This window comes from Pseudochaenichthys georgianus, chromosome 6 (assembly GCF_902827115.2).
Source record: "Pseudochaenichthys georgianus chromosome 6, fPseGeo1.2, whole genome shotgun sequence".
Classification (NCBI taxonomy): domain Eukaryota; kingdom Metazoa; phylum Chordata; class Actinopteri; order Perciformes; family Channichthyidae; genus Pseudochaenichthys; species Pseudochaenichthys georgianus.
Genome location: NC_047508.1, coordinates 36,323,149 through 36,339,453, shown reverse-complemented (window position 1 = coordinate 36,339,453; position 16,305 = coordinate 36,323,149). Strand labels below are relative to the sequence as shown.

At 40.6% G+C, this 16,305-nt stretch overlaps 1 protein-coding gene and 1 long non-coding RNA gene across 3 annotated transcripts; both read right to left on the bottom strand.

Moving 5' to 3' along the window:
- Nucleotides 1-252: 252 nt before the first annotated feature.
- LOC117447648 (aldo-keto reductase family 1 member D1-like) lies at nucleotides 253-3,401 on the bottom strand. 2 transcript variants are annotated; one of them, XM_034084439.1, is made up of 9 exons: nucleotides 3,270-3,401; nucleotides 2,898-3,065; nucleotides 2,696-2,812; nucleotides 2,051-2,128; nucleotides 1,720-1,842; nucleotides 1,218-1,327; nucleotides 772-937; nucleotides 546-628; nucleotides 253-452 (listed from the first exon to the last, which is right to left on the bottom strand). In XM_034084439.1, the coding sequence occupies exons 1-9, from the start codon at nucleotides 3,360-3,362 to the stop codon at nucleotides 353-355; spliced, it is 1,038 nt and encodes a 345-aa protein (XP_033940330.1). In that variant the 5' UTR covers nucleotides 3,363-3,401; the 3' UTR covers nucleotides 253-352. The 2 variants fall into 2 exon arrangements, with proteins under 2 accessions (XP_033940330.1, XP_033940331.1); XM_034084440.1 differs by having other exon boundaries at nucleotides 253-395.
- A 7,583-nt stretch (nucleotides 3,402-10,984) lies between these two features.
- Nucleotides 10,985-12,832, bottom strand: LOC139434010 (uncharacterized). The gene is made up of 3 exons (XR_011643412.1): nucleotides 12,353-12,832; nucleotides 12,061-12,111; nucleotides 10,985-11,747 (listed from the first exon to the last, which is right to left on the bottom strand). It is a non-coding gene; the product is annotated as an uncharacterized lncRNA (long non-coding RNA).
- Nucleotides 12,833-16,305: the final 3,473 nt, after the last annotated feature.

Sequence of the window (16,305 nt, the reverse complement as noted above, 5' to 3'; positions counted from 1 at the left end):
AAACCTCTGTCAATATTTCAGCAAACCAGTGCATCCACATAGTCTTATTTTTTAACCAAACCTTATTAAAAGCAGACGCTGCGTCTATTTCAATTCAGCTGGAAGTGACAATACATGTTTTTTGGTTTTTATATTATGTAAACCCTAAGCACATTCTGCATGAGACAACTTGACATCATCAAACATCTGAGCTAAATGTTATCCTATGTTGTGCTTTTCATTTACTCACAGTAAAGCTAGAGCCCTCTAGTGTTCACTGTTGACATGTACCAGACTTTAATGGTGAAATAAAGATGCTGAAAACCAAAATCAGTCAATCAATAGTTTGTTTTATAAAGAGTCATTCATCATATTAATAATCCTCATGAAATGGGTACTCTGGATGGTCGCTCCACCTGTGTTGAAACAACGAAAAAGTTGTTTTCCGAGCATAATGATGTGGACTTGTTCGTCTTTTTGAAAACAGTATTTAGACAGAAAAACACAATATATAGTTAGTTTCAACTCTCACTTAAATATATACTTCTTTTAAAGCTTATACTTACATCAGCAGCTCCACAAAGCGGATATTTTTGTTCAGCGCCTCAATGGCTTTCATTTCCTCCGCAGTGAGTGAAAAGTCAAATATCTAGAAAAATAAATGGATTTATTTACTCAAATAATATAAATACATTTAAGATTACTATATAAAATAAATATAATAACTTGTCGTACTGACAAAAACGTATATATAAATATGTATATTATGAAAAGGTATTTATTTAAACCCACCTGGAAGTTGTGTTTGATCCTCTCGGGGCTGAAGCTCTTGGGGATCACGACCACTCCTCTCTGGGCGTTGAAGCGCAGAGCCACCTGAGCCGTGCTCTTCTTGTATTTTTTCCCAATGGATACAAGCAGCTCGTCCTCCAGCAGGGGAGGACATTTCACATTCACCCTAAACCAGAGAAGGAGGAAAATACAAAAGCAGGAGAGAGACGTTTATCAAAGTGTTTAGGTGTCGCATCGCTGTGTTAATGGTTTGGTAACAGAAATAATGTTGTTGGTTTAAACGATGCTGACGCGTGGCAGAGATGTTTTGTTGTATTACTTACATTTTAACATTTTACGATTGTGTTGTTGAACTCAAATGTTATCCATATACTGTATGAATACAGTACCAGAAGGAACAACACATGACAAAACACCAGTTTCAGTGAAAAGTGCATATATCTTACCAGGAGGCATCTCTGGAGGAGCCAATTGGGCAGTAGCCAACAATCACTATGTCATTCTGACGACAGTACTCCAGAAGCTTGGGCTGTGTGAAATATGGATGGCATTCAACCTACAGGTAAGTGAGAAGAAAATATATAATTTAGGAAGAAAACTGTTACATTACATCAGCACCCTTTGCGCTACAAGCCAGAATAATAGTGGGCATAGAGGGGAAATATTAACTAATTTTAACACCATAAAGCTAAAGAAATATGAATTATGATATAGTCTTTGACTATTGTGACAAGATCTAGGTTTGTTGAGTTCAAAACAAACTATACAAGTAACCCAAAGAATACACACAGCTCTACCAGCTACTTACACTTGGTCCAATGTGGGTTCTTTCGCATATATCTAAAAGATATCTACCCTCTTGTTTATGGTCTATAATACATACTGATTTACTACTGTAATACTGCTTTCTGTGATGTCAGTGGGGGTCTGAACACTAGTGTGGGTCACCTGGTTGGATACAGGTCTGTGTTTGAGGCCAGGTTTGTTGAGCAGCAGCTCCAGCTGTCTGCGGTTGAAGTTGGAGACTCCCAGAGATTTCACCAGCCCTGCGTCTTTGCAAGCCTCTAAAGCCTGTTGAGGAGAAAAAGATTTACATCCTCTGACTGATAGTGATTATCTTTACAGACGTACTGAGAGAGTTGAGTCGCATATGAAGCACAGCCGAGCTGAAAAAACAGATCTTTGAATGAAGCTTGGCTTGTCATGAAACTACCATATCCAGACATTTCAATGCAGGATGTTAAAGCATTTTAGAAATTGGGAATTGAATGGAACTCACCTCCCATGTTGCACAGAGGTCTGTGTGGTGGTAGATGTGTTTTCCATCCTGGTCTATTGGATAGAACTCTTTTCCAGGCTAATATTTAAGCAAAATTCATTATTTTGCATTAATAACACACAATGCATAAATAATAGTGCTTTGGTCTATATTCGTGCATATTCGGTACAGTGTTGGAGTGTGGTGGTGCAGTTGGCTTCAGCTTTGGTTAAGTTCACATCTCAACACATATCTGATTTATAAACTATAAACTGGGCCAGATAGTTTGAGTTCATGAGCAAACATACTCGACATGTCTGTCTTATCTTTTCTGTAACCTTAAACTAATCATGAGCCACATTTGACACGTGTTATGCAGCTACAATGCATAAATATAACAGTTTGATACAATTGTGTTGGCATCTTATCTAGTGCATATAACTAAAAATAAACATTAGATTGTGCATGCAGCTGTGTGTGTTGCCATACTTTCTAGATCTATTATCTTTTATTTCAAATAGTTATAATATTAATATTATCTTCTTCAAACCTGACGGAGTAAGTCAGAGTATTATCTAAACTAAACACTACCGGTGTGACTATCTTAGGTCAATGTTCAGACACTAAAGGGCTGGTTGTTAAAAGAACTGAGATCAAATGGTGTACCTTGAAGGCCATAGGGAGTTCAACAATGTAGAGATCCACATAGTCTAGTTTTAAGGCTTTCAGTGTCCTCTCCAAAGCTTGTCTCACCAACTCTGGTGGATGAAATGTATTCCAGAGCTGAAAAAAGTAACATGCAACTAGTTATACAAGATTGAAATATAGTTAACACCACTGAAGAATGAAGAATGACAAATCGTATTACCTTCCCACAGTAAAATATGTCCTTTCTTTGAACGGTTCCATCAGCAATCTTCTCTCTAATGGCTTGACCAACTTCATGCTCATTGAAATACACCAATGCTCCATCGAAGTGCCTGTAACCCACATCTATGGCCAGCTTGACACACTCAAGTACTGTGCCTATGGGTGTCTATTGTAAATCAAAATAAAATGAATACATTATTTGACCCGACTCATTATTCGATTGACTCGCGCTGCACTTTGTGTTGACATTTCTCTGTTAAACAATATCTAATCATTGCAAGAAAAAAACTCCTGCATTATAGAGAGTCCTTTTGGTGAAGCTGTCATTAGTAAAACAGATCTAGAAACACACATATCATATCCTTCTTACCGTTCGAGGGTCTCCATAGGTGCCCAATCCCAGCAGTGGGATATGGTTCCCGTCACTGAGAGGGACACTGTGGCGTTCTGCTGTCAGATCCATGTGTGTGGATAAACTGTGCTGTTATCTAGCCTGACAGGACCATGGATATATACCAAGTTATTTATTTACTAAAGAGCATGAACTTTGAACCCTGACGTTTGACTTATGTTATTAATTTCATACTGAGAGGTTTTGCCGAGTCAAACCCAAACAAATCTATGCAAATACGACTATAATGTTGGACTTAATCCAAACATTTTAACCCCTCCTATAATGTAAATGTTATCCAGCTTTTTAACAAAACACGCTTGCTGTAATTGTTTCTATGGCTGTTTGTTGTTATTATCGTGGTTCAAAACATATGTAAAGGAGTATACAAAACATAACATTGAAGAACAAAGGATAAATCAGTTATATTAACACACTGATTGATGATCAGAGGGGTTACGATGCTGGTAAGTGCAGCAGTATTGCATAACACATTTAAAAAAACATACCCAATCATTCATAGTGGTGTGTGGTTGCAATTACAATGCTAATGCATAACAACAAATGTAATTTAAGGTTTTCTTTCTCTAAGACTGCTCATATAGACTATAAGCATGGCTGTATTATTAATCAACCTTAAAGAATGGAAACGTTTAAAATTCCGAATTTACTGAACACATAAACATTTCAGTAGTGCAGTAAAGATCCTACCGATATGATAGACATGTACTCCGGCAGCAGCATTTTTACCCCTTGGAAAGTCTTTAGAGATTGGCCTGGACAGCTGGTCACAACTATCCTTCAGCAAAGTGACAAACCCTTGGCCTCGTTATGACAATGCTGTCTTTTAAAGGATTATTTCTCTGCCGCTAGTTCATTCCTCTTAGATTCTTCCATCAGTCCCAGTCATTGCATGTCAGTCAATAGAGCTTCGAAAAATGTGTCTGTTACGATTATTGTGTTATGTCACGTTTTGTAGTGATGTTACGTATTGCGCCGAGGCTTCGGAGCGTGTGTCGAGTAATCCCCGAAGCTTTTTGTGAAGCTTGTATCGAGGCTTGTATCGTTTTGGGCCAGTGACGTCACCGATGACAAACGAAGCCTCGCTGCCTGTCGATACCACGTGACTGCTTCAGAAAGTGCTTTAGATCGGTTGAACCACAACGCTCATAATACCCATGGATGTATAATAAGAACCATATTACCCCTCCTGTACCCGGGCCCGCTGGTGACACGATGTAATTAAAAGAGCTCAGACCCTCACTTATATAGAGGTCGGAACATGTCATAATAAATAGATACAAGCATAAATACATGTAGGAATAAAAACATCAATAAATACAGGAATACATATGTTGCAGTGTTTTCAGGGAGCTTTAGTGTGTGTGCTGTGGCTCAGCCTGAAAGCAGTTGATTCATGACCGCAGGGTCCCTGGTTCAACGACTCGTCAATACGTCGTTTATAAAAGCTACAGCTAAATGAGATAATGTAGTTAATAAATGTATTCTTTGATATGGTTTAGCCTTTCTCAGGCTACAACATGGTTAAGTTTATGAATATTATTAAGGAATACAAATCCCTCTTTGCAATGTTTACCAGCCTCCTTAGGATTTTCAATCACAATCATTAAACTGGAATAAATACAATATTGTTAACATGAAAATATGATTTTCTGTTCGTTGTTTAGAGTTATTCTAAGGCTTTACTCATTGGGAACTCGGTATGAGATAGATAGAGCACACTGTTGAGAAGTCCAATATGCCTCTTTTACACACTTTGACCAACAGGGGGGTTAGTGTTCAAATGAAGCCCATGATGAAGCCTCATGAGATGAACCCTTTTGCGAACCAATTGGCTGGAAAGCTTCATAAGGCTTCATCTCGCCATCACTAACGTTTTGTATGTCTTGTTTTGGGTGTTTTGCTGTTCTCCCTGTCATGTTTTCCTCTTGGTATATTATCTGGTCCTTTTCCCTGTGTTTTTCCTCCTGTCGTTAGTTTCCCTGGTGTGTCTAGTTGTCTGATTGTGTTCACCTGTGGCCCTTGTGTTTCTCCTCCCCTGCCCGGCTGTTTCTCGTCTTGTGATTACCCCTGCCTGTATTTAGTCTTGTCTCTTCCTGTGTTCAGTGTTGGTTCGTCGTTTGTCCGTGACTGTGTTCACCGGCGAGTGTTCTGATTGTCCGTGTGCCATATCCTTGAAATAAAGGTATTTTCAGTTTTTTCTGCATTTGGGTCCTGCCTGCTTCACTCACTGTAACAGAACCAACCAACCAAAAGATGGACCCAGCAGACAGCCTGTACGAGGTGACCAAGCGGCAAACTCTGGGGAAGAGCCGGGAAGCCAATACGGAAGTGCCACACACTGCAGTTCATATATTGGCCGATAGGCGATGGCTGCAGAAAGGAGCAATTTCCATAGACCCCCATGTTAAAATGCCCAACTTTACAGCGGAAAAAAACATGTTTCTCTCCCTGGCTCCATACATTTTATTATCGATATAGTTAGATTCCACCTTCATGATTATGGATCTGTGAGTGAATTGTTTTCTAACGCGACCCTTTTATTTATATTAGGTCTTAAAGTTTGTGCATACATTAGGGCGTGGTCACTTTGATTGACAGATACGTGCCTCACTGTCAGCTAACAGCAACTTGTCCACTCTGCTAGGCTACAACCATAGAGGCTACAACGTTAGTTAGTCATAGTACTGTACTTGACCCTTTAGCCGTGTTCGTGGTGATATACCAGACAATTAAGATGTCGTGCTGTGCGCTTGAATGTACTAACAGAACTTCCAAGAAGTCTACTCACAGCTTTTTTCGGTGAGTAAAATGATAATATTATACATGTTAACCCCGTTAGCAGGTGTTTGTGTGCTTGTTAGCTTAGCTTGTTATGTAGCTAGCTAAGGACGTAACCCTTTATGCATGTGTATATATATATATATATATACAGTTTAGTTTATGATTCAGCCTTGGGTAAGACTTTTATAGTCTATGGCTATGACGCCCATAATGCTAAATGGGAGCAAATGTTAAAAGGGGACCCAATTATCCCAGTGGTGGCCGCCGGAGTCCGCCGCCGAAGCTAACCGGAGCCGTAGCTAGCCCTTTGCGGCTCCGTTAGCTTCGGCCAGCGGCGGAGCCCGGCGTTATAACTGGAGATCAAGGAATGCAGCGAAACGCGGACTTGGTTCGCCTGCAGCCCGCTATAGTATTAGCTAAAGAAATGATGTTGAACAAGGCTTATTAAGCTGAACATCGCCACAATTGTTCTGCTATGTATCGGTACTTATTTTATTTTATTAACGTGTGAATGACAAGCATTAAGAATAACAACAAATAGCTATTTATCATGCATATTGTCTCGTTTGATTATGAATGTAACGTTTATATAGTGGAACTACACTGTTTTATCAAAACCAAAGTGCCACGCAGTAACTTGGTAGGCCCATGCATGTATTTCAGCAGGAAATGTGCAACCTAGATTACATTTACCAACACAGACTATATAGAAATATTTGTAAAAGTTGTTCATGCGTTACTAAGTGAATATGGCATTAACCCTCCTGTTGTCTTTGGGTCGGTTTTCATGTATTTTTGAATAAAGGTTTCCTTTCGGTGATCCAGACAGGCTGGACCAGTGGGTGCTGAACATCCGGAGGAATACATGGACCCCCAACGTTTCTTCTCGCCTGTGCAGTGCACACTTTGAGAGTCATCCCTTCAGCACGGACTCATGGGTACAGATCCTTTTTTAAAAACAAAATAACTTGGTTCCATTTGTGAGTGGAAATTGTTGTTACTAATTAAATACATGTTATACATTATATAATGCTAAATAATTGTTATGGCACAGCTTGCACATCAGTGATGAGTAATGTTCTTTTTATTAAAGGCCAAATTAAGATTTTGCCAGTTAAGTAAAGAAAAATAGAAATCGATTTGTTTGCAAACCATCACATTTCTCTTCAATTTATGCAAAGACTCTTTATCATAGATAGAGAATTGCCATTTCCCCCCACATACTCTATGTTAAAAACAGATGAATTATATTACCTTTTTTTTACATTATTTTAATAGCAACATTCATTCATCTGTTGTCATCTTATAACTTATTTATCTTAACAGCTATCACTGTAAAAAAAAAATGATTTAATTTGACTATACAATATTTATCTTTACATTCTGTTCTTGCATATGTCTTATTATATTTACGTGTATATAGATTTCTGCCTGCACTAATTTATTATTCTTAATTTAATTTTGAATTTATTTGATTGTTTTATGTCTTATATAACTGTTGCATTGTTGGAGGAGCTCGGGACAGATGATTTTCATTGCCATTCCCACACTGTAGCCTATGTGCTATGACATAAATCCTTTGAATCTGAATCTTGGAAACACGTAATTGTTGAATGGATTAACTGCATAGTTAACATGTTGGCCCTCTATTGTCTTTTATAATGCACTCTTACATTTAAAACAACATTATTCAAAAGAAAGTTGAATATCTACAGACCTCAAAAAGTTATTTTATGTGTTTTTGTTTATTATTTTTATTAGGGAAGGAGATGCCTGAAAAACACTGCAGTGCCCACCATTTTCTATTTCACCAATGGCAAAGAACAACAGCCTGGAAGGAGAAGCAGGTGAGTAACAATGACGAGGTAAGTGACACTCCTAGTTCGACTGTTAATAGCAATGAGGAGGTTGCAGATGTAGACCATGGTAGTGGTGAAAACAGTCTTGCTGCTGATCAGAGCAATATCATTATGATACAAGGCATGAAGAAGCCTTTGTTGTTCCACATGTGGAGCGTAATGACATTCCAACAGTCAATGCTTGTGAGGAGGGTGTTGGTTTGGGAAGCAGCAGCCAACAAACAAAACAAATTGGAAAACAGGCAGACTCCGCCTCTGTTCACTCTTACACTTGGGCTTTAAACTAAGACGGGTCATACTGAATAGTTTGTGCACACATTTCTAACATGTGATCTTTCTTTCATGTAGGACGCTTGAGGGAAGTTGCAACGCCTCGGCCAATGGGATGTCTTCTCCACGTGAAAGAGATTGAAGGCATAATTTATAACTTGAGACAATTTTCCAAAAGTTATGACTTGTATTGGCTTAGATAGTAATGGATTACATCGAACACGAATCAAGATTGTATAGAAAAAAATGAAAGTGTAATCCTTAGTTACATAGGAAGAGATGTAATCGGATTAGTTTTACTTTTTTTAATAATAGGGAAACTCAGGATTACAATCTTATTCAAAACCTAAAAAGAGCAGATAGTGGTTGTTGTAAAATGATCAAATGGTATCTCTTTGGAAGCCGTACTGTTCTGGAGGATAATACTTTAATTGTGAATCTCTACACCTACTGCCTGAATCTGCTTTATGGTATTATATTATACATTTTAAGTAAAAAAATCATATTCATATTTCTTCTCTCCTGTGTTTATTTGCATTACATTTGATATTGAAGTAATCCAAAACAAAAAGAAAGTTATCAGGTTACATTACTTTTATATCTTGATACTCACATGAAGTAGCCAGGCAAGTAGCCCTCCCAAGCCTGTGCATAAGTTATATCATTTTAATTACTGATGCAGTTGTTGCACATCTTTAATTTATTTTGTAGTGTACTTAAAGGGATAGTGGAAATTGAACCCCAAATAGTTTCGTTTTAACTTATATACAAGCATAATTACGTACCAAAACAATCACACCTGATTAAAAAAATATAATAATTGCCTTACGCATGTTAGAAGCACTTTATTGCAGCTTCCCCGAACTTTTTTAGAAACGAAATGATCGAGTCAGCCAAACCGGAAGTGAGGAAAACTCAGGAAGACGAAACAATAACAAACCACGGCGTCTATGCAGAATGAACGTGGAAGGGCAAATATACCAGACAAAGAAGGATTGTACGAGGTATCCAGTGATGATAGCGAGTCAGAAACATCCTCTCGGCTTTCCTGTGAAAATGTAGTTTTAGGAACTGAATCTGAATCCGGTTCAGTAAGCGACGATGGTGAGAATATTGAGCCAGACGATGGACCATTACGTCCTTATTTGTTCGAGCCCGAGGTGATGGAGTTAGTTCACGGCATGGGCAATGGCGAGGATGACCAGGACCAGGCGCCAGATGATGCACCCCTACGCACAAATAATCTTGACTGGTAGGTCCCTAAGCATAGCTCACGCTAGGCGCTATATTATATATTGCAAAAGTTGGCATGCATGCACTGTAGGCCTATGGCTATGCCCGAGGATGACTGCATGTAGGGTACATTTCATAACATACCAGGGTCAGGTTCACATAAATTATCTTGTCACATTTATTATTGTATATGTAACAGCCTTATGGGCATTAATTACATGAATAAATTTAAATGAATTGTATACTAGCATGATATACAGCTAGAGCCAATCGGTCTTTTGACGTAGTATGGTCCTAATCCTAGGCTAGCCAGGCTGCCTGTCAAGTGTAGGCTGTACTCACAGTACTGTTAGTCTATCATGTCTATATGATGACTGTAGTGTACACATTCGACACTGTGTACCGGATTATCGGATGACGAGGCCTCCGGTCGCCTAATCGACAGGCAATAAATGGCGTTGTACACAATGGTACAGGCTAATGATGCATTAAATCAGCCAGAAAACATAATAAAATACTCGTGCCTCGTCCAATGTTTGTGCCCGTCTTCCTTTGTTTTCGTCATCACCCGAAGATTCCCGAAGTATTTCGTTTCATTGAGAGGGCGTGGTCGGGAGCAGTAAAATTGAAAATAAAATGAAACTAGGCGCATAAAATTAAAAAAAATGGTTTATTATGCTTATTTTTAATAAAAATACATAAGTTAAACCCAAAATTCGCGGATTTCCACTATCCCTTTAAGTCATACAATGATTCGAAACCTTTACTTTTCATAAAATGCAAGATGTAACTTTCAATGTGGCTTGTGTATTTATCACATTTTCAATGTAAATAGATCTGATTAAATAAAGAGTAAAAGCACAATCTTAAATGTTGACGGTTATCATTTTCCTATGCTTATTGTTAATGTAGTGGTGTTATGAACAAAATGTTGTCCTAAAGGAAATTAAGATGTTTTTTATTTGTTGACAAAAGATTTAAAGTAGATGCTCACAACATGTGGGAACATTTATAGAGAAAAAATTTTCTATTGTAAAACAAATATTTATCTGCATACTGAACAATTTAGAAACTCTCTAAAAGGTATTATCTTCTGTGACGGTACGACCCTGTAGGGATTGTGGGTATTGCACTTCATAATTACATTCTATGGTATGCTTATGACATTGATGCCAACATACATGGGACTAGGGGAGACCTTCCTGTTGTTTGCATTGTCACTGACAAATGACAGTGTAGTATTCATTGTCAAGATTTTGTGTTTTTAAACTTGGGACTCTTTTCAGACTGCTCCGGCTTGGGAAAAGATTTGAGCCTTAATGTGTAATGTTTTCTGTATTGTATGGTAAGCTTATCCTTTCATTTGATAGTCCCATTTGGATGTGATAGCTAACATTTTCAGTAAGCAGTAGACAAAAGAAGTGAAAATATGAATGTAATTTATTTTCAATATTTACATAAATACATAATTATTTTAACAAATAAAATAACAAAAAACATCATAACAAATACAAAATAAAAGGTTTGACAGACAGCCATGCCCAGCATGGGCCTGGAGAGCTGCAGAGTCCATTGGGGGAAGAGGGGGGGTGGGATGTGGGGAAGAGGAAGAGCAGCCATGTTAACAGTGTTATGGCTACAGATGTAATGTCTAACTCAACATTAGCAAGGGCCTTAGAATACATACTCTAAAGGCCAAATCCAAAAACAGTGATACTGACATTTTAGCAGTTCACAGTCTTTGGAGGTGGTCTTTCAGGCAATTGGCTAGTGACTTTACAAAAAATATCATTTCCCCAAGGGGTGAAATTAACTCCATCTCGCAAAAACAGCCCAGGACTGTCATGTCTAATGTTGGAGTGGTCAACAATGGCACCATTTAGGCTATGACCAAAAGTAGCCATAACACTGTTAACAAACTTCCGGGCCTTGTCCATTTTGACAGGATTTGCACCAGCCCTCCACCGGCGCCTCTGGTTCATCTGGGAGAGCATGATCTTCATGCCAGGGTGCCGATGGTGAAGCTGGTGCAGGTCCTCCTTCATCTGGTTCAGCAACTGAACACTGGGCACATCCCCCAAGTCATTGCCGCCACAGTGGATGAGGAGGACATCCGGGACTGCTCTTCCTCGCAGGGAGTAGGAAAAGAAAGGGAGGACACCTCTCCAGCGCAGTCCACCCCAACCGAACCAGCACACCCTCAGGTCGAGGCCAAGGTTGCTGCCGATGGTCTCTGTAGCTCTCTGGGCTCCACGCCGGACATAGCTGTCTCCGATTATCCATACAGTCACTATGGGAGGAAAATAAATGAGAGCAACAAATGCTTCAGATCATGCGGAATATCAAATCAATTATAAAGGGTTTCTCATTTTGTTCCTTTGACAATAACATGCAAAATAACTATGAAATCACACCTGTATGGTTAAAAGTAACAAGAGAGCAAAACCTCAAAAAACAGATTAACAGCACACAGTTTATATATATATATTTATATACTGTGTGCTGTTTATCTACAATTGTGCACACATGTATATGTATAGTATGTTTGTGTGTAATGTCAACCATCTGAAGTCATGTAAAGTAAGCCAGGACCATCAACTTACAGGTTGTGCAGTTTGGCGTGGAGGAGGTTGCCATCTTCATTTTTCTTAATGCTGAAATAAATAAAAATGGTTTAATCAATATAAAAGCACCTTTCTTTTTCTACAGTCATATTTCATTAATCACATTTAATTCACGCAACACTGGCCATATCTCTGCTAGTTTACAAAGTTTAGTTACAAATGACATTTATATTTGAAAAACGGTGAAGCACTTAAAAAACAATTGTATAGTGTAGGTTCAAGAACATTTAAATCAAAAGAACAAGTTTTGTAAAGTTACAGGGTATCTTACCTTCAGAATATGCCGGGAACGAGGAGCAGTGACCTCAAGCTGGGTTGTTAGCATAGGTTGTTAGCTTAATACTGAATAGAGCATGTTAGCTTAGCTTCTTAGCCTGAGCTAGGTCTGGAACGTCACGCTCGGTGGCAGCAGGTCCCGCCCTGTCCAACCTCGGCTCCGCCTCAGCACCGCCTCTTTGCCCTTATTTGGAGCAGGCGGGAGAAGGCGGGAGTTAGACTCTGACGTCGCTGTCGAGCCGTTAGTGGCCGACTCCGCCTACTAAGGGCTTCACGGCAACTCTGCAGAATCCTATGGGTGACGTCACGGACCCTACGTCCATTTATATATACAGTCTATGGAGGTGACGTATAACCTAATGTGCTTTAAAAACGACTGTCGATATGCCTCCAGTAGTGAAGAGAGGCAGTCAATTATCTCAACGGCACGCCAAGAAGTAACCTCAAGGCCCTGGTTAAAGGAGTTACTTCCCGAGTGGGTGGCGGACTTTTTCGGTAGCTTTGAGGTCAAACCTGTTTCCCGGCCTGCTAGCCCCCTGCCGGGGCCGGGGCGAAGAAGTGTGTCGCTCCCTGCAGTCACAAGCCTCGGAGGAGCCGGCGCTCAGTAGTGGCCCTGAGCGTTGGCGGCATGAGGAGGCTTCTCTTCGTCAGCGACAGAATCTCAGGAAGCATGTTTCTGTGTGACACAGGAGCTCAACGGAGTGTTGTTCCTGCGGGGGGACATGTACCGCGGTTGACGACGGCTAATGGCGGCCCCATTCACACGTATGGCGTGAGGCCTATGTGTTTGTGTATTGGAGGACAGCAGTTCAACTGGGATTTTGTAACGACAGACATTTCCTCACATTTCCCCCACTTCTTCGGGGCAGACTTTTTATGTGCTCACGCCTCACGGACTCCTGGTGGACGTTAAAAATCAACGCTTGGTTGATGCCTTGACGTTTTCCTCCCTCGTGTGTACACTTGGCAAGGCGGCGTACGACGGGCTGTCGGGCTCGCTGTCGGGGGTAGACATTTTTCTCAGGCTGTTTTCCAGACCTGATGCTACCCACCTTCTCCGCACTCACCACCAAGCATGGGGTGGAACACCACGTCACCACCGAAGGTCCCCCGGTCTACGCCAGGGAACGGCGGTTGAACCCTTCTAAGCTTGCAGTATCGAGGGCGGAGTTTTCAACCATGGAACGTCTGGGTATCGTCCGCTGGTCTGACAGTCCTTGGGTCTCTCCTATGCACGTCGTTCCAAGGCCGAACGGCGGTTGGCGCCCGTGCGGGGATTACCGCCGCCTCAATGACACCCGACCGCTACCCGGTGCCGCACATTCAAGACTTTTCAGCACATCTGGCCGGTACCCTGGTGTTTTCAAAAGTGGACCTGGTGCGTGGATACCACCAGGTGCCCATACATCCCCTGGACGTTCCCAAGACGGCAGTGATAACGCCGTTTGGACTTTTCGAGTTCATGCGGATGCCTTTTGGGCTCAAGAACGCCGCTCAAACGTTCCAGCACCTGATGGATTCGGTGCTACGGGACCTCCCGTTTGTGTTCGTCTACCCAGGGCTCGAGCTTAAGGACGTCCCGGGGGCCAAAAAAATAGTATCTGGGAGGATAAAAAATTATTTTGGGACGAATTTGGGAAGAGAGTTATAATAAAAATACCCTGCTAACTCTACTACAAACGGCGATGAAAATGAAACCGACTGCACGTTTTGTGTAGCACATTAAACCTCCTTGTCAACATAAACACACACGCATAAAACATTTAGAAACCCGCGAAATACACACGTAGCTACAGCTGTGCCGGTGGCTGTCAGCCAGCCGCCCAGCTGGCTGTGCCCGCGAATTCGCAGGTCTAGCTATGTACTGTGTGTGTGTATTTCGTGGGTTGAGTGATGTAAAACTTATTGTTTTTCTTCAACAAGTTTTACTACATTGAAAGACAGAGGAGGGACATTATGTGCATTCTTAATGAACATACTATGTATTTTTGTAAGTGTCAGGGTGTTATGCTCCAGGTCCATGAGGACAGGGCCCACAGTGAGTTCAGGATGAAGTGTTACTGTCTTAGTTACCGTCTGGTTCAACATGTTCCTGGGGATTCGGCTCATTTCAGACAGGTTAGACACAGCCAATAGTAAAACATCAACTTTAATATAACTAGCACAAGGTAGCTACTCCCCAGAAATGGACTGACTGATCTGTGTGTGCTGCACAGAGGTCACAGTTGTGTTTTGTTCCTGTTCTGTTAAAGAGTATTTTTTCTTCATTCATAGTATAAAAGTAAATCAATTCATATCAGTATGTATAAGAAGATGTAAGTATAGAAAACATTTAGGAAAAAATATATGACTTATTTACTCCTTAAAATAGCACAATGTTATTAAACCAAAATGTTACCCTAAAAGAAATAATACAAAGCAAACTGAATACGTATTTATTTTGTTTCTCTTCTTACAGGTGGGGCTGAAAGACTCGACCCCCGTTGAGCTGGAGCATCATGGCTGCAGGTGTGGCGTGTGTTACTCTCCTGCTCCAGTCACATGACTCCCAGTGGGTCCCCAGTACTCAGCTCTACAGAGCAGAGCAGCAGTGGTACAAACCAAGAACTATGGCAAGTCTGAGAATAATGTCATTGTAATTCAAATACTAAAACTACACACACATCATCTTATAATTTCTATATCTTGCTTAAACTCACAGTGTGTAAAACCAGGCCCGGAAGAGAACATGGCTGGGATGTCCGCAATCCAAAGCAGAGAACAATGTCAGAGAGAGATTAGTCTGAAAGTAACCTCACAGTATCCCTGTGAGGTGCCAATAGTGGACTCTGCTCTCGGTAAAGTTCAAGCAGGCAGTCCCCTTGTCATATGAACATCACCATGACAGCAAGAAGTCACACCGCTGCCCACCACCATGCTCCACCAAGGCCAGATCTGCCACTGTCTGGCTACAGACTACAAGCATGCGGTTTTTGTTGTTGTGAACATCAACAGCTGCCCTTAAGAGTATAGTTCTGGTCTTTTGAAGTGGGGTAGTGTGTGGTGTATATCCATAATCAGTGTATTACTACCTACAGTAGTCGTGTGGAGAAACATACAGGAGCCCCGGCACAGCAGAGCCATGTGCTGCTGAGGACGTGGGCAAAAGCAACATTTCTTTTCTCCACCAAAAAACCTATATCAGTTTAAGTGTACATTATTTAATGCTAATAATAGCGATTTTTTTTCAGGTGGGCCTTCATTTTTGGGTGGATAAAATAGGTTTTGCTGCTGTGTTTTTAGAAAAATGTGATTATTTGTGGCCTATTACAGCTTTGTGCAATTACCAAGACACAAACTGGTACTTTTGGCACAATTATTAAACTCAAGTTGCCTTTCATCTATTGAACAGATATGGGTTAGCCCTACTAACCCTACACCCAGAATGCACATGTTAAAATGATATCACTTAGAAACCTGAGCATGAACACTTTGTTGTGCACGACAATGGAGGCCAATTTTGGAGAGAGGCAGAGGTAAATGCAATATTGTGGTGACCACCTATTTAACCACTGGGACATAATTCATACTTGGAACTACAGTTGCGGTTATTGTTCCCACACGGACATGTTATGGGTTACCTATAAATAGGTGTGCCCTCTTTGCTCTCTCTCTGGTCGACCCGGGCTGCGACCCGACAACATGTCCTTTGCAGCTTGTGAATAAATAACTATTCTTGCACCTTCCTTGCACCGCCTCTGACTCCATATCTCTCGGCACTACAATATACTGTATTTTGTCTTCTGTACCATTCTATGTTCAAGTCATCTTCACTCTCAGTAAAGTTATTGTGTCTGATACATGTTATGAGTATTGAGAATAAACCTATTTGTGTGTTTCCACATTGCATGTGTTCATTCATAGTCCATATTTACAGCGTGCTACAAATGCAAATGCCTAAAACTTTTA

What these genes read in the sequence shown, in the direction of transcription:
- LOC117447648 (XM_034084439.1), bottom strand. Translation starts at nt 3,362, where the DNA reads ATGGATCTGACAGCAGAACGCCACAGTGTCCCTCTCAGTGACGGGAAC. An exon ending in CCTATGGAGACCCTCGAACG is followed by an intron (nt 3,066 to 3,269) that starts GTAAGAAGGATA and finishes GATTTACAATAG; the next exon opens with ACACCCATAGGCACAGTACT. An exon ending in ACATATTTTACTGTGGGAAG is followed by an intron (nt 2,813 to 2,897) that starts GTAATACGATTT and finishes TACTTTTTTCAG; the next exon opens with CTCTGGAATACATTTCATCC.